This window comes from Lynx rufus, unplaced genomic scaffold (assembly GCF_022079265.1).
Source record: "Lynx rufus isolate CCGP_SWC_20201006 ecotype Redwood Valley unplaced genomic scaffold, mLynRuf1.p SCAF_48, whole genome shotgun sequence".
Lineage (NCBI taxonomy): Eukaryota > Metazoa > Chordata > Mammalia > Carnivora > Felidae > Lynx > Lynx rufus.
The window spans coordinates 976,277-994,023 of NW_025814865.1; the positions used below are offsets into that span (position 1 = coordinate 976,277).

General features: G+C 47.7%; 1 protein-coding gene across 1 annotated transcript in view; it reads left to right on the top strand.

The window, feature by feature from the left end:
- Window positions 1–16,115, top strand: part of LOC124525803 (G-protein coupled receptor 143-like) — a 53,774-nt gene extending 37,659 nt beyond the window's left edge. The window contains exon 9 of the mRNA XM_047098384.1: window positions 16,021–16,115. Coding sequence (XP_046954340.1) covers window positions 16,021–16,115 — 95 coding nt within the window. The remainder of the gene's footprint in view (window positions 1–16,020) is intronic.
- The last annotated feature ends 1,632 nt before the right edge of the window (window positions 16,116–17,747 follow it).

Consider the following 17,747-nt stretch of genomic DNA (forward strand, 5'->3'; position numbering starts at 1 on the left):
TCTTCGTTCTTTCCATATGCATTAAGCCATCCATTACTTCTCCCACAACCCCTTGCTTCTCCCACAGTTCATTGCTTCTTGCCATCATGGCCTTTCCCACAGTCCCTTGCTTCTCTGAGTCTACTGCTTCACCACCATTACCAACTTCTCCCACAATCCTTTGATTCTCCCCAAGTCCCTTGCTTCTCCGCCATTACTGACCCTTCCCGTAATCCGTTGCTTTTTCCACAGTTCATTGCCTAGCCGCCTTTAAGGGACTTTACCAGAATCCTTTGCTTCTCTGCCATCTTGGCCATTCCCACAATCCATTGCTTCTGTGCCATCTCAACTTCTCCCACAGCCCATTGTTTCTCCCACCCGCTCATTGCTTCTCTGCCATCTTGGCCCTTCCCACAATCCATTGCTTCTCCCACAGTTCATTGCCTAGCTGCCGTTAACGGACTCTACCAGAACCCTTGGCTTCTCCCATGATCCTTTGCTTCTCCACCATCTTGGCTTCTCCCACAACCCATCGCTTCTCCCACAGTCCATTACCTCTCCGCCATCTTGGGCCTTCCTAGAATACATTGCTTGTCCCAGAGTGCTTTGCTTAACTGCAGTTAAGACTTTACCAAATCCTTTGCTTCTCTGCTAGCTTGACTTCCCCCACAATCCTTTGTTTCTCTGCCATCTTGGCCCTTCCCTCAATCCATTGCTTCTCCCACAGTTCATTGCTTCTCCGCCATCTTGGCCCTTCCCACAATATATTGCTTTTCCGCCATCTTGGCCCTTCCCACAATACATTGCCTTTCCCACAGTGCTTTGCTTCTCTGCCATCTTCTCCCACAACCCATTGCTTCTCCCACAGTTCATTGCTTTTCTGCCATGTTGGCCCTTCCCACAATACATTGCTTTTCCCACAGTGCTTTGCTGAACTGCTGTTAACGGAGTGTCCCACAGTCCTTTGCTTCTTCACCATTGGCCTTCCCACAATCCATTGCTTTTCCGATATCTTGGCCCTTCCCACAAACATTGCTTTTCCCACAGTGCTTTGCTTCTCTGCCATCTTGACTTCTCCCACAATCCATTGCTTCTCCTACAGTTCATTACTTCTCCACCATCTTGACTTCTCCCACAACCCATTGCTTCTCCCACAGTTCATGGCTTTTCTGCCATGTTGGCCCTTCCCAGAATACATTGTTTTTCCCACAGTGCTTTGCTGAACAGCCATTAACACTCTCCCACAATCCTTTGCTTCTCCGCCATTGGCCCTTCCCAAAATCCATTGCTTCTCCCACAGTTCATTACTTCTCCACCATCTTGACTTCTCCCACAACCCATTGCTTCTCCCACAGTTCATTGCTTCTCCGCCATCTAGACTTCTCCCACAATCCACTGCTTTTCCCACAGTTCATTGCCTAGCTGCCGTTAACGGACTCTATCAGAATCCTTTGCTTCTCCACCGTCTAGGCTTCTCCCACAGTCCATTGCTTCTCCGCCATCTTGGCCCTTCCCACAATACATTGCTTTTCCCACAGTGCTTTGCTTAACCATTAATGGAGTGTCCCACAATCCTTTGCTTCTCCGCCATTGGCCCTTCCCACAATCCATTGCTTCTCCCACAGTTCATTACTTCTCCACCATCGTGACTTCTCCCACAAACCATTGCTTCTCCCACAGTTCATAGCTTCACCATCTTGGCTTCTCCCACAGTCCATTGCTTCTCCGCCATCTTGGCCCTTCCCACAATACATTGCTTTTCCCACAGTGCTTTGCTGAACCGCCATTAACGGAGTGTCCCACAGTCCTTTGCTTCTCGGCCATTGGCCGTTCCCACAATCCATTGCTTTTACGCCATCTTGGCCCTTCCCACAATACATTGCTTTTCCCACAGTCCTTTGCTTCTCTGCCATTGGCCGTTCCCACAATCCATTGCTTCTCCCATAGTTCATTGCTTCTCCACCATCTTGACTTCTCCCACAACCCATTGCTTCTCCTACAGTTCATTGCTTCGCCATCTTGACTTCTCCCACAACCCATTGCTTCTCCCACAGTTCATTACTTCTCCGCCATTGGCCGTCCCACAATCCATTGCTTTTCCGCCATCTTGGCCCTTCCCACAATACATTGCCTTTCCCACAGTGCTTTGCTGAATGCCGTTAACAGACTTTCCCACAGTCCTTTGCTTCTTCACCATTGGCCTTCCCACAATCCATTGCTTCTCCCATAGTTCATTGCTTCTCCACCATCTTGACTTCTCCCACAATCCATTGCTTTTCCCACAGTTCATTGCCTAGCTGCCATTAACGGACTCAACCAGAATCCTTTGCTTCTCCACCACCTTGGCCCTTCCCAGAATACATTGCTTGTCCCACAGTGCTTTGCTTAACTGCCGTTAACAGACTTTCCCACAATCCTTTGTTTCTCCGCCATCATGGCTTCTCCCACAAGCCATTGCTTCTCCACAGTCCATTGCTTCTCTGCCATCTTGGCCCTTCCCAGAATACATTGCTTTTCCCACAGTGCTTTGCTGAGCCGCCATCAACGGACTCTCCCACAGTCCTTTGCTTCGCTGCCATGTTGGCCGTTCCCAGAATACATTGCTGTTCCCACAGTGCTTTGCTGCACCGTTAACGGACTCTCCCACAGTCCTTTGCTCTTCCACCATCTTGGCCCCTCCCTCAATCCATTGCTTCTCCCACAGTTCATTGCTTCTCCGCCATCTTGGTTTCTCCCACAATCCTTTGCTTCTCTGTCATCTTGGCCCTTCCCACAATCCATTCCTTCTCCCACAGTTCATTGCTTCTCCGCCATCTTGGCCCTTCGTACAATCCATTGCTTTTCCCACAGTTCATTGCCTAGCTGCTAACGGACTCTACCAGAATCCTTTGCTTCTCCAACATCTTGGCTTCTCTCACAATCCTTTGTTTCTCCGCCATCTTGGTCTCTGCCACAACCCATTGCTTTTCCCAGTATTCATTGCCTAGCCACCGTTAACAGACTGTACCAGAATCTTTTGCTTCTCTGCCATATTGGCCCCTCCTACAATCCTTTGCTTCTCCGCCATCTTGGACCTTCCCAGAATACATTGCTTTTCGCACAGTGCCTTGCTTAACCACCGTTAACGAACTCTACACAATCCTTTCCCTTCTTGGCTTCTCCCACAATCCATTGCTCCTCTCCCATTCTCGGCCTGTCTCATAATCCGTTGCTTCTCCCCCACTCTCTGCCCTTTTCCTTCTGACCTCTAGTCCTCACCTCCCTGAGAACCCATTGCTTTCCTTATAATCCAGTTATAATCCTTATAATTTCTGCAACGGTTCCCCACTTCTAGTACAGCCAGTTCCTTCTCCCACCATTCCCTAGCTCCCCTGCAATCCAGTCCTTTTCCCACAGCTCTCTATCCTCCCACAACTTTTCCCAGTTTCTTTTTTTCTCTAACAATTCCTGTGATCCCTTGTCATTCCCACACAAATCACATTCTGCCTCTTCTCGATTGGCTCAACAGTTCTCTATTCTTCATAGTTTCATTGGTAGCAAAGTTGTGTATTCCACATTTTTCCATTCTCTCGCACAATGCTTTATTTTCCTAATTGCTTTCCCTACGATATTTTGTCACACAATTTCGTGTTTCTCCTATAATTCCTTGTTCTCATAACTGTCTCCCCAAATTTCCTTCTCTCCCCCATGAGCCTATGTTTTTCTCACAATTCCCTGTCTCTCCCACAATACCCTTTTTTTTCCCTCAAAATTCCTTCTTTTCTTTCACAATCCTGGTGTCTTTTTTGTTTGGCACAAATCTCCATTTTCCTTGGTGATTGTTTTATATCGTGTTGCCTTTTGTTTCCTTGTTAATTTATTTGGTCTCACAATTGCTTACCTCTCCCACAATCTAATTATTTTTCTCCTATAATCCGTTGTCCCTCCCACATTCCTAATCTGTCCCACAAAACAGTTTTCCTAGAGTTTGTTTTACAGTCTCCCACAGTTGCCCTTTCTCTTCCATGAGAAGGGCTGTCATTCCCACAATACTTTATTGCTCTCACAAGTCCTTCTTCCGTTGCCCACAATTTTCTCCCACAATTCGGGAATCTGTTGGCACTCAGAAGTCTGTATTTTTCTCAATACTTGTGATTTTGACCACTTTTCATCTTTCTTGCAATCCTGTTTTTCCCGCATTCTGTTCCTCTTTTCTCACATTAACTGTGTCTCCCATAATTCTCCCCCATAATCTCATTTTCCCACTATTCCCATATGTCTCGTCATACTGTTTTTCCCACAGTTCCGTATTTTGTCCCCCAGTTCTTTGTCTCACATAAGCCCTCTTGTTCCTACAGTTCCCCTTTCTTCTAAAACTCTGCATTATTACTGCAATTCCATGTTCACCAGGAGTTCTCTGTCCCAGAATTCCCTTTTCCCGAAAACTCCCCTTTGATGCCCGTGATCCCTGGTCTTTCCCATGATGCCCTCTCCCAAGATTCTCTGCTTTAACCCCATATTCCAGCAATTCCTTTTCTTTTTTTGAGAGTATGTGGGGGTGGGGCAGAGGGAGAGGAAGAGAGAGAATCCCAAGCAGACTCCATGCTCAGCTTGGAGCCCAACATGGGGCTTGATCTCACAACCATGACATCACGACCTGAGCCAAAATTAAGAGTTGGGGTGCCTGGGTGCCTCAGTAGGTACATATGCAACTCTTGATTTGGGCTTGGGCCATGATCTCACCGTCTGGGGGCTCAAGCCCCACGTCAGGCTCTGCACTGACTGTGCAGAGCCTCCTTGGGATTCTCTCTGTCCCTTCCCCAGTTGCACGCCCTCGGGAGCGCACGTTCTCTCGCTCTCTCAAAATAAGTAAAAGAAGTTTTCTTTTTTTATAGTCAGAGGCTTAACCAACTGAGCCACCCAGGCACCCAGCCTCCCCCTCCCCCCCGCAATGCCATTTCTTAATGAAAATCGTTTCTTTCCAGTAATCCCTTGTCTTACGCACAGTGCCCTGTCTCCCCTGTAATCCTCTTCTGTCCCACAGCTCTCTTCTCGCTCCATTTCTTGTCATTCTTGCACTGCTTGGCCTCCCACGGTTCTTCGCTGATTCGCGCGACTCCCCTTTTCTCACACGGGTCTTGCTCTCCCATAACCCTTTGTCTTTTCATACTTTATTGTTCTCACCCAGAGTTTGCTGTTTTGTTTTTGGTTGTTGATTTAATACTTGTAGTATTTTTAAATTCCAATATAGTTACAGTGTCAGTTTAAGGTGTACAGCATAGCAATCCAGCAATTCTGTACCTCAGTGCTCATCACCAGAAGTGTCCTCTTAATCTCCTTCACCTGTCACCCCTCCCCCAACCCACCTCCCCTCTGGTTCCGTCAGTTCTCTATATTTAAGAGTCTGATGTTTTTGTTTTTTCTCCCTGTTTGTTTGGTTTTTTAAATTCTATGATGAGTGAAATCATATGGTATTTTTTCTGACTTTTTCCACTTAACGTTATACCGTCTAGCTCCATCCACTTTGTTACAAATGGCAAGATTTCAATCTTTTAATGAAACTAAATATTTTACCTTATGTATATACCATCCCTTTATTCATCTGTTGATGGATACTTGAGTCGCTTCCCTAATTTAGTCATTGCAAATAATGCTGCAATAAACATCGAGTGCATCTTTGAAAATTCGTGGTGTTTAACTTTGTGTTTTTCGGTATGGAGTTTCCTCAAAAGTTATAAAAAGAACTACCTTATGATCCATCAATCACACTACTAGGTATTTACTCAAAGAATACAAAAATACTAACTTAAAGGGATATACGCACCCTGATGTTTATTGCAGTATTGTCTACAATAGCCACGTTATGGGAACAGCCCAAGTGTCCACTGAAACTTTGCCATTTGCAACATCAAACACGTTTGATGAGCTAGAGAAGTATTATGCTGAGCGAAAGAAATGAGTCAGAGAAAGACCAATTCCAAAAAAAGCAGGGGGTGGGGCGCCAACCAGGAAACAGGGTCTTAACCATAGAGCACAAACGGACGGTCACCAGAGGGGAGGTGATGGGTGGGTGGGTGGGTAAAATACGTGATGGGGATTAAAGAGTGCACCTGTTGTGAGGAGTACGGAGTGTTGTATGGATGTGTTGAATCACGATATCGTACACCCGAAACTAGTATTATAGTTATGTTAACTAACTGGAATTTAAATAAAAACTTTAAAAAATATCAGTGGACAACCAAAAAAAAAAAAAACAACAACAACCAAAAAACATACTGCCCGTCTACCTTACAATTCATCATCCCCCAAGATTGTTCTTTCCCACTATTTCCTGTCTCTGCCATAATACATTTCTTCTACAGTTTCCCTTGTTCTTCCCAATACCCTTTCTCTCATAACCATTTGTTGTTCCCACAGTTCCCCTTTCACTGCCCTGCTCTCGTCTTTCGCACGGTGCCCTATTTTTCTCACCATTCCCTTTTTCCCACAATGCCTGTCTTTCCCACAATTCCCCTTTCTCTATAATCCCTTTGTTCACATAATTGTTTTTTTAAGAGAGAGAGAGAGAGAGAGAGAGAGAGAGTGCGAATGGGGGGAGGGGCAGAGGGAGGAGAGAGAATCCTAAGCAGGCTCCACACTCAGCAAGGAGGCTAATGCAGGAGTCGATCCCACGACCCTGGCTGGGATCGTGACCTGAACCAAAACCAAGAGTCAGACGCTCAACCGACTGAGCCACCTAGGCGCCCCTCTCGTAATTCTATTTCTGTCCCACAATTCGACTTCCTTTCCCATAATTCCTTGTCTCACTCACATTCCCTGACCTCCTGCAATTCCTTCTCTCCCGCGATTCTTTTCCATAATCCCTTTTGTCCTACAATGCCTTGTCTGTCCCACAGTTCTCCGTATTCTCCATAGCCTAGTTCTCTCCCAGTTCTCTTTCCCACAGTGTCCCCACTTTCTTCCACAGTTCTGGGTTCTTCCTGGTCTCTCACAAGTCTGTTTTCTTCTACAGTGCTGTTTTCTTCCACATCCTGTCTCTTGTAAAATTTTGTTTCTGCTAAATACTCTGTTCTTCCCCATAATTCCTTCTCACAATTGCCTGTTTCCCACAATTCTGTTTCTCCCCCAATTCTCTCTCCCTTAATTTCTTTTTTTTTATATATGAAGTTTATTGACAAATTGGTTTCCATACAACACCCAGTGCTCATCCCAAAATGTGCCCTCCTCAATACCCATCACCCACCCCCCCCTCCATCCCACCCCCCATCAACCCTCAGTTTGTTCTCAGTTTTCAACAGTCTCTTATGCTTTGGCTCTCTCCCACTCTAACGTCCTTTTTTTTTTTTTTCCTTCCCCTCCCCCATGGGTTCCTGTTAAGTTTCTCAGGATCCACATAAGAGTGAAACCATATGGTATCTGTCTTTCTCTGTATGGCTTATTTCACTTAGCATCACACTCTCCAGTTCCATCCACTTTGCTACAAAAGGCCATATTTCATTTTTTCTCATTGCCACGTAGTATTCCATTGTGTATATAAACCACAATTTCTTTATCCATTCATCAGTTGATGGACATTTAGGCTCTTTCCATAATTTGGCTATTGTTGAGAGTGCTGCTATGAACATTGGGGTACAAGTGCCCCTATGCATCAGTACTCCTGTATCCCTTGGGTAGATTCCTAGCAGTGCTATTGCTGGGTCATAGGGTAGGTCTATTTTTAATTTTCTGAGGAACCTCCACACTGCTTTCCAGAGCGGCTGCACCAATTTGCATTCCCACCAACAGTGCAGGAGGGTTCCCGTTTCTCCACATCCTCTCCAGCATCTATAGTCTCCTGATTTGTTCATTTTGGCCACTCTGACTGGCGTGAGGTGATACCTGAGTGTGGTTTTGATTTGTATTTCCCTGATAAGGAGCGACGCTGAACATCTTTTCATGTGCCTGGGTTGGCCATCTGGATGTCTTCTTTAGAGAAGTGTCTATTCATGTTTTCTGGGCATTTCTTCACTGGGTTATTTGTTTTTCGGGTGTGGAGTTTGGTGAGCTCTTTATAGATTTTAGATACTAGCCCTTTGTCCGATATGTCATTTGCAAATATCTTTTCCCATTCCGTTGGTTGCCTTTTAGTTTTGTTGGTTGTTTCCTTGGCTGTGCAGAAGCTTTTTATCTTCATAAGGTCCCAGTAATTCACTTTTGCTTTTAATTCCCTTGCCTTTGGGGATGTGTCGAGTAAGAGATTGCTACGGCTGAGGTCAGAGAGGTCTTTTCCTGCTTTCTCCTCTAAGGTTTTGATGGTTTCCTGTCTCACATTTAGGTCCTTTATCCATTTTGAGTTTATTTTTGTAAATGGTGTGAGAAAGTGGTCTAGTTTCAACCTTCTGCATGTTGCTGTCCAGTTCTCCCAGCACCATTTGTTAAAGAGGCTGTCTTTTTTCCATTGGATGTTCTTCCCTGCTTTGTCAAAGATGAGTTGGCCATACGTTTGTGGGTCTAGTTCTGGGGTTTCTATTCTATTCCATTGGTCTGTGTGTCTGTTTTTGTGCCAATACCATGCTGTCTTGATGATGACAGCTTTGTAGTAGAGGCTGAAGTCTGGGATTGTGATGCCTCCTGCTTTGGTCTTCTTCTTCAAAATTCCTTTGGCTATTCGGGGCCTTTTGTGGTTCCATATGAATTTTAGGATTGCTTGTTCTAGTTTCGAGAAGAATGCTGGTGCAATTTTGATTGGGATTGCATTGAATGTGTAGATAGCTTTGGGTAGTATTGACATTTTGACAATATTTATTTTTCCAATCCATGAGCAGGGAATGTCTTTCCATTTCTTTAAATCTTCTTCAATTACCTTCATAAGCTTTCTATAGTTTTCAGCATACAGATCCTTTACATCTTTGGTTAGATTTATTCCTAGGTATTTTATGCTTCTTGGTGCAATTGTGAATGGGATCAGTTTCTTTATTTGTCTTTCTGTTGCTTCATTGTTAGTGTATAAGAATGCAACTGATTTCTGTACATTGATTTTGTATCCTGCAACTTTGCTGAATTCATGTATCAGTTCTAGCAGACTTTTGGTGGAGTCTATCGGATTTTCCATGTATAATATCATGTCATCTGCAAAAAGCGAAAGCTTGACTTCATCTTTGCCAATTTTGATGCCTTTGATTTCCTTTTGTTGTCTGATTGCTGATGCTAGCACTTCCAGCACTATGTTAAACAACAACGGTGAGAGTGGGCATCCCTGTCGTGTTCCTGATCTCAGGGAAAAAGCTCTCAGTTTTTCCCCGTTGAGGATGATGTTAGCTGTGGGCTTTTCATAAATGGCTTTTATGATCTTTAAGTATGTTCCTTCTATCCCGACTTTCTCAAGGGTTTTTATTAAGAAAGGGTGCTGGATTTTGTCAAAGGCCTTTTCTGCATCGATTGACAGGATCATATGGTTCTTCTCTTTTTTTTGTTAATGTGATGTATCACGTTGATTGATTTGCGAATGTTGAACCAGCCCTGCATCCCAGGAATGAATCCCACTTGACCATGGTGAATAATTCTTTTTATATGCTGTTGAATTCGATTTGCTAGTATCTTATTGAGAATTTTGGCATCCATATTCATCAGGGATATTGGCCTGTAGTTCTGTTTTTTTACTGGGTCTCTGTCTGGTTTAGGAATCAAAGTAATACTGCCTTCATAGAATGAGTCTGGAAGTTTTTCTTCCCTTTCTATTTCTTGGAATAGCTTGAGAAGGATAGGTATTATCTCTGCTTTAAACGTCTGGTAGAACTCCCCTGGGAAGCCATCTGGTCCTGGACTCTTATTTGTTGGGAGATTTTTGATAACTGATTCAATTTCTTCGCTGGTTATGGGTCTGTTCAAGCTTTCTATTTCCTCCTGATTGAGTTTTGGAAGAGTGTGGGTGTTCAGGAATTTGTCCATTTCTTCCAGGTTCTCCAATTTGTTGGCATATAATTTTTCATAGTATTCCCTGATAATTGTTTGTATCTCTGAGGGATTGGTTGTAATAATTCCATTTTCATTCATGATTTTATCTATTTGGGTCATCTCCCTTTTCTTTTTGAGAAGCCTGGCTAGAGGTTTGTCAATTTTGTTTATTTTTTCAAAAAACCAACTCTTGGTTTTGTTGATCTGCTCTACAGTTTTTTTAGATTCTATATTGTTTATTTCTGCTCTGATCTTTATTATTTCTCTTCTTCTGCTGGGTTTAGGCTGCCTTTGCTCTTCTGCTTCTAGTTCCTTTAGGTGTGCTGTTAGATTTTGTATTTGGGATTTTTCTTGTTTCTTGAGATAGGCCTGGATTGCAATGTATTTTCCTCTCAGGACTGCCTTCGCTGCGTCCCAAAGCGTTTGGATTGTTGTCTTTTCATTTTCGTTTGTTTCCATATATTTTTTGATTTCTTCTCTAATTGCCTGGTTGACCCACTCATTCGTTAGTAGGGTGTTCTTTAACCTCCATGCTTTTGGAGGTTTTCCAGACTTTTTCCTGTGGTTGATTTCAAGCTTCATAGCATTGTGGTCTGAAAGTATGCATGGTATAATTTCAATTCTTGTAAACTTATGAAGGGCTGTTTTGTGACCCAGTATATGATCTATCTTGGAGAATGTTCCATGTGCACTCGAGAAGAAAGTATATTCTGTTGCTTTGGGATGCAGAGTTCTAAATATATCTGTCAAGTCCATCTGATCCAGTGTCTCATTCAGGGCCCTTGTTTCTTTATTGACCGTGTGTCTAGATGATCTATCCATTTCTGTAAGTGGGGTGTTAAAGTCCCCAGCAATTACCACATTCTTATCAATAAGGTTGCTTCTGTTTATGAGTAATTGTTTTATATATTTGGGGGCTCCGGTATTCGGTGCATAGACATTTATAATTGTTAGCTCTTCCTGATGGATAGACCCTGTAACTATTATATAATGTCCTTCTTCATCTCTTGTTACAGCCTTTAATTTAAAGTCTAGTTTGTCTGATATAAGTATGGCTACTCCAGCTTTCTTCTGGCTTCCAGTAGCATGATAAATAGTTCTCCATCCCCTCACTCTGAATCTAAAGGTGTCCTCAGGTCTAAAATGAGTCTCTTGTAGACAGCAAATAGATGGGTCTTGTTTTTTTATCCATTCTGATACCCTATGGCTTTTGGTTGGCGCATTTAATCCATTTACATTCAGTGTTATTATAGAAAGATACGGGTTTAGAGTCATTGTGATGTCTGTATGTTTTATGCTTGTAGTGATGTCTCTGGTACTTTGTCTCACAGGGTCCCCCTTAGGATCTCTTGTAGGGCTGGTTTAGTGGTGACAAATTCCTTCAGTTTTTGTTTGTTTGGGAAGACCTTTATCTCTCCTTCTATTCTAAATGACAGACTTGCTGGATAAAGGATTCTCGGCTGCATATTTTTTCTGTCTAGCACCCTGAAAATCTCGTGCCAATTCTTTCTGGCCTGCCAAGTTTCAAAAGAGAGATCAGTCACGAGTCTTATAGGTCTCCCTTTATATGTGAGGGCACGTTTACCCCTTGCTGCTTTCAGAATTTTCTCTTTATCCTTGTATTTTGCCAGTTTCACTATGATATGTCGTGCAGAAGATCGATTCAAGTTACGTCTGAAGGGAGTTCTCTGTGCCTCTTGGATTTCAATGCCTTTTTCCTTCCCCAGTTCAGGGAAGTTCTCAGCTATTATTTCTTCAAGTACCCCTTCAGCACCTTTCCCTCTCTCTTCCTCCTCTGGGATACCAATTATGCGTATATTATTTCTTTTTAGTGTATCACTTAGTTCTCTAATTTTCCCCTCATACTCCTGGATTTTTTTATCTCTCTTTTTCTCAGCTTCCTCTTTTTCCATAACTTTATCTTCTAGTTCACCTATTCTCTCCTCTGCCTCTTCTATCCGAGCCGTGGTGGTTTGCATTTTGTTTTGCATTTCCTTTAAAGCGTTTTTCAGATCCTCGTGACTGTTCCTTAGTCCCCTGATGTCTGTAGCAAGAGATTCTCTGCTGTCCTGTATGCTGTTTTCCAGCCCAGAGATTAATTTTATGACTATTATTCTAAATTCACTTTCTGTTATATTATTTAAATCCTTTTTGATCAGCTCATTAGCTGTTGTTATTTCCTGGAGATTCTTCTGAGGGGAATTCTTCCGCTTGGTCATTTTGGATAGTCCCTGGTGTGGTGAGGACCTGCAGGGCACTTCCCCTGTGCTGTGGTGTATAACTGGAGTTGGTGGGCGGGGCCACAATCCGACCTGATGTCTGCCCCCAGCCCACCGCTGGGGCCACAGTCAGACTGGTGTGTGCCTTCTCTTCCCCTCTCCTAGGGGCGGGATTCACTGTGGGGTGGCGTGGCCCGTCTGGGCTACTTGCACACTGCCAGGCTTGTGATGCTGGGGATCTGGCATATTAGCTGGGGTGGGAAGGCAAGGTGCACGGCAGCGGGGGGGGGGGCAGGCTTAGCTCGCTTCTCCTTAGGTGATCCACTTCAGGAGGGGCCCTGTGGCAGCCGGAGGGAGTCAGATCCGCTGCCGGAGGTTTGGCTCCGCAGAAGCACAGAGTTGGGTGTTTGCGCGGAGCGAGCAATTTCCCTGGCCAGAACCGGTTCCCTTTGGGATTTTGGCTGGGGGATGGGCGGGGGAGATGGCGCTGGCGAGCGCCTTTGTTCCCCGCCAAACTGAGCTCTGTCGTCCGGGGGCTCCGCAGCTCACCCTCCCTTTGTCCTCCAGCCTTCCCGCTTTCCGAGCAGAGCCGTTAACTTATGACCTCCCAGACGCTAAGTCGCGCTTGCTGTCGGAACACAGTCCGTCAGGCCCCTCCGCTTTTGCAAGCCGGACTCGGGGGCTCTGCTTGGCTGGCGAGCCGCCCCTCCGCCCCGGCTCCCTCCCGCCAGTCCGTGGAGCGCGCACCGCCTCGCCGCCCTTCCTACCCTCTTCCGTGGGCCTCTTGTCTGCACTTGGTTCCGGTGACTCCGTTCTGCTAATCCTCTGGCGGTTTTCTGGGTTATTTAGGCAGGTGTAGGTGGAATCTAAGTGATCAGCAGGATGCGCGGTGAGCCCAGCGTCCTCCTACGCCGCCATCTTCCCAGAATCCCTCTCTCTCCCTTAATTTCTTATCGTCCCTGACAACTCCGTCTCTCCCCAGGTCTCACCTCTCCCCCATAGTTCCTCATTCTCTCCAGAATTCCCGTTCTTTCCCATAGTTCTGTTCCCTCCTGTATTCCCTTGTGTCATCCACAGTTCTCGCTCCCACAGTTCCTTGTCTTACCCTTGGTTCCCTGTTGTCACTTGCTCTTCTCCTGAATGTAACACCAGGTGGCCCTGTGGACGGCTCTTGTTAGGGAAGTGTGGAAGAGAGTGTGTCCGGGGCTCTGACTCTTGTGCTCCCTGGATCCAATTCAACACTTCAAGGAGATCCAGGGCCTGGTGCCCTGTGTTCTCTATGGCTCATGGGTGCCCACTGATGGGGCTTTCTGATCGAGGGCTGCGGGCTTTCAGGGTATCCGGGAGCAACAGGTGAGGTGCCTTCCCGAGTCTCAGGTCTCCATGGGGCCCCGACGTTCCCAAGCACCTGTCTGGGGCTTGCAAGGGTCATTCAAGAGTCACTAGGAAGGGGGCTGGCCCTTGGGCGCCACGAGCTTGTGGGCATCTGCCTTTCCTGCAGGGACACTCGTCAGGTACTTGCCCTTTGCACCAATGGAATTCGTCCCAATCCCCCAATAGCCTCATTGGATTATCTTCTCAGAGTCTTGCTCACTCGGCCAGCGTGTTCTCTCTGGAGACCTTCATGAGCAGAAGAGAGGATCCATGGAGGTCTAGGCCTGCTGGACCCACTGAAGTCCGCGCAGGCAGGGCTGGACTCGGGGGCCGTGGCTTCAGCAGCACTGGCATCTGAGAAAGTTGTCGTGGTACAAATGGATTTCCTCTGCGGGGCCTCTGGGGGAGGATGAAAGAACCCGGAACTCTGAAGAAGCCCCAGGATCCAGAGCAAGCCCCAAAGTGTGAGGTCATGGGGAAACGTCTAAAGCCCGGACCTTGATCACAAGCCACCGTGCGATATTCCCCTGCAGTCTCTGTAAGGACCGCAGAAGTCACACGGACGAGTTCCCATGAGCTCAGGGTGTCCTCATAAACAGCGGGTGACCCTGTGAAAATGTGGTCTTTTTGAAGTGCCACCAGCTTCTCCGGCAGGAATGCGGTGCTGGAAGTGTCTCTTCCCAGCTGTGCCTGGTTTCCTGGAACCGCAGGCTCACTGCTGCAAGCAGCAGGTCTCCCACCATCCTTGCCGGCACCCCAGACTCTCCTCAGGGTCCGTCTGCGGCCTCCATGGCCGGCGTGGGTCCTCCCACTGCCCGCTAAATTCACCTCTCTTCATGGGGCTCATCGAACTTGGTCTGACTTACCCAGACCCATGTTCTCCCAGATTTCCTGTTCGCCCGACACCGGGAGGAGGGTTGGAGTGCAGTGGGGGGAGGGCACTGCAGCACCTTGCTGGGTTTTTCTCGGTCACGTCGGCATGTCCTCCTGTAACCCAGGCCTTCCGAGGCGTTTCCGCAGACAGCTCTCCTGTTGCCTTGTCTTTTCCAGAGAACGCTAATGTTCTTTTCTTCCTTACGCGTTCCCCACAGCTGTACACGTGTCTCTTTTTTTTTTTTTTTCAACGTTTATTTATTTTTGGGACAGAGAGAGACAGAGCATGAACAGGGGAGGGGCAGAGAGAGAGGGAGACACAGAATCGGAAACAGGCTCCAGGCTCTGAGCCATCAGCCCAGAGCCTGACGCGGGGCTCGAACTCCCAGACCGCGAGATCGTGACCTGGCTGAAGTCGGACGCTTAACCGACTGCGCCACCCAGGCGCCCCACGTGTCTCTTTTTTAAGTTGTGCTGGTTCCCGCCGTTCTTCTTACTCATCAGTCCCAATTCCGCGGGACACTGGTGCTGCACCCTGCTGATGGCACGGCACTTGCTGCCCTATGCTTATCCGTTCAGTACTTGTGTATTGAGCACATTCCATGTGCCAGGTGCTGTTTCAGGCACTACCACGGTGAGTACGACAGATCCCTCATCTAACGGGACTTTCCACTGTAGCAGCAGAGACAGAATGAAAAATACAAACGATTATATCATCTTTCGGGTAGTGAAATACCTTGGAGAAAAACAGAGCCATACGGGGCAGCGGAGTGATTTCAGGTCGGGTGTCCTGGATTTCTCCCCGAGGATGAGGTTCTCCCAGGGCCATTTGAATTAAGATCTGAGTGAAGTGTAGAAGGGAGCCATGAGAAAATCTGAAAAAGAGCTTTACAGGCAGAAGACATTGTGCAAAGGCCCTGTGGCAGGACTGAGTTGGGAGCGTGAGAGAGGCCAGTGTGCCTGAGCGTTGGGAGGGAACAGAGAGGGACGTGAGTGGAGACTACACTGACCGGCAAGGCCCACTGGTGGAGGCAGTTTGGGATTTGGAGGTTTTTGTGAAGGTTACTCACTTGCCCCATGCGCAGTTGAGAAGGCCACCCTTCTTTCTGTCTTCATCTCAACTGCCCACATCCAACCTGGAACCTGGCATGTAGGAGGCACGCCTGGCTACTTGCAGAATGAAAAAAGAGTTCTGAGGTCTGTTGCAAAGGACGCCCCCAGGTTCTGAAGGAAGGTGTGTTAATATTCCTCTTCTGGGAGGAATAATTCTGCTGTCCTTCACCCGCCTTTTCTTCCTGGAACCACGTGGCAGCAAGCATGAAAAGACGACTTGGAGGTGTTTTCGTGTGACAGAGGCTGGCGGTCTCCTCCGTGTGGGCCCCGTGGGGCCCTGGTGACCTTTGCACCCCACCCCCCACCCCCGTGGCAGCTGTCCCGATGGTCACCCAAGCGTGCCGTGATCCCGTGCTCCCCAGTCCGACAGCACAGGGCCCCGAAGCCCCCGTGTCGGCCCACAGTTGGTTTCCGTTTGGTCTGTGGCATCCATGCGGTTCTGCTGAGACGCACACGTGGCTGCCCAGGGCAGACGCTTGGGAAAAGGGGCAGAAAATGGCCGCGAGGTCCTGCATCAGTTGCTGACAAGAGACCCTCTTCTCCTCCCCAGGTTCTGACGCCAGCACGGTTGAAATCCATGTCACAAGCGGGTCCCGCAACAAAAATGAGGTGGAATCTGTTCCCGAACCCCAGGGAGACCTCTGAGAGGGACGTGACAGGGGTCCGGTCCCCACATCCTCAGGTTCTGCGTTTCTCACTCTTTAGAACTGCATTCTCCCCACAAACCTTCCTGTCCTCACCGTGTTGTAACGGTTCCTTCCCGAGGAGTAGCCGTGGTAAGAGACGCGATCCGTGAGCACGAGCTTGGGAACAGAGAGAATTCCTTCCAGACCAGACATAGCAGCTGCTCTCCCCTCTTCTGAGGTTGCCTATAATGTAAATGCCAGACCCAGGTCCTTAGAAAAGTGAATAAAGTCGTTGTAACTGAGCTCCAGGCCTGGCTCGCATGCTGTCTGAACAACATCTCTAGCAAATGCTCTTGAGCAAGGTCTTGATGACGTAGCCCCTGGTCCCCATGCTGTGCTGAGCAGTGACCTGGTCTAAGGACTCCTTGGCCCTGACTGACACCATTTCCCAGGTTAGAATCTTTGCATCAGTTGAAATATAGGTCTATCCAGGTGGATCTATAGGTATATATTTGAAGTTTTTAAATGTATTTATGGGCAAAATATTGTCGCATGCATTGGAGTTACAGGCCACATGGGAAGATCCATAGAAAAAGCAAGGCGGTGTTTTCCCGGGACACCACAGACCGCCCGGCCACGGGACACCTCCCTTCTGGTCAAGGATGCCCTTTTGCTCTAGAAAAGCCGTCCAGGAAGCTTCTGGACTTGTACTCTTAGAGAGTCGCCTGGCTGCAGCAGCATTCGGGGCACACCTGCACTGTGGCCACGGTGCCCTGGGCATGCCCATTCCTGAGGATGGGCCCAAGCTACATCACTCCCGCCCTTGATCCAAAGTGTCAGGGGCGTGCGAAGGAAGCTTAGCTTTTCGGAGCGGTATGTGCCTTCTTTATCTGCCTCCGCGTGGACTCCTCAGTCCCCAGCAGCACCAGAAGCCCCTCTTCTGCTTGAGGAACCCCCTCAACAGCATGAGGCCAGCCCTCCCCCCCACCTCCACCTGTAGGCATGGGTACTAGCTTTCACACCTCCCTGGCTGAGCCAGTCTAGTTAGCAGCTAGCGCCCGAGGGAAAGGGCCGCAGAGAAGCAGGTCTGGAGAGGGGCCGAGGGGCCACTCCGGTGTCATGTCCACACGTGGGCAGTGCCCGGGGCTGTGTCTGTGTGCACCTCCCTTGCATGGGCCTGGTCCTCCAGGATCCCTCAGAGGGCCCGGTATCCTCGTTTGTTCTTTTTGCCTTACACCAGTGAGTCAGGTTCAGAGACTTGCAAGGAAGAACCCTTTCTGATCTGATGATCCAATGACAGCTCCTCCGAGATGGGGTGGCCAAGTCCCCAGCTGGTGCAGCGGTTATGCCCGAGGGAGTTGGGGGGGGGACTGAAAGCCAGAAGATGCATGAATATCCCCTCACACCTACTTGCCGGGCAGCGAGTGGGCCCGTGTGGTGGAGAACTTGCAAATGAACATCACCGACGGGCACCGAGTCCATCTAGTGAAGAGAAGGGACAACGGAGCAAACCCGGGGATAAGCCAGAAAATGACGGGCCGCTCAGTTGTAAGCAGTCTCCCTGTCAGGCTGGTTGCTGCGGGGGCATCTGATTACCGTTTTGTAGATGGTGGGTGTGAAAGCAATGATCCAGTGGAGAGAAAGCAACACT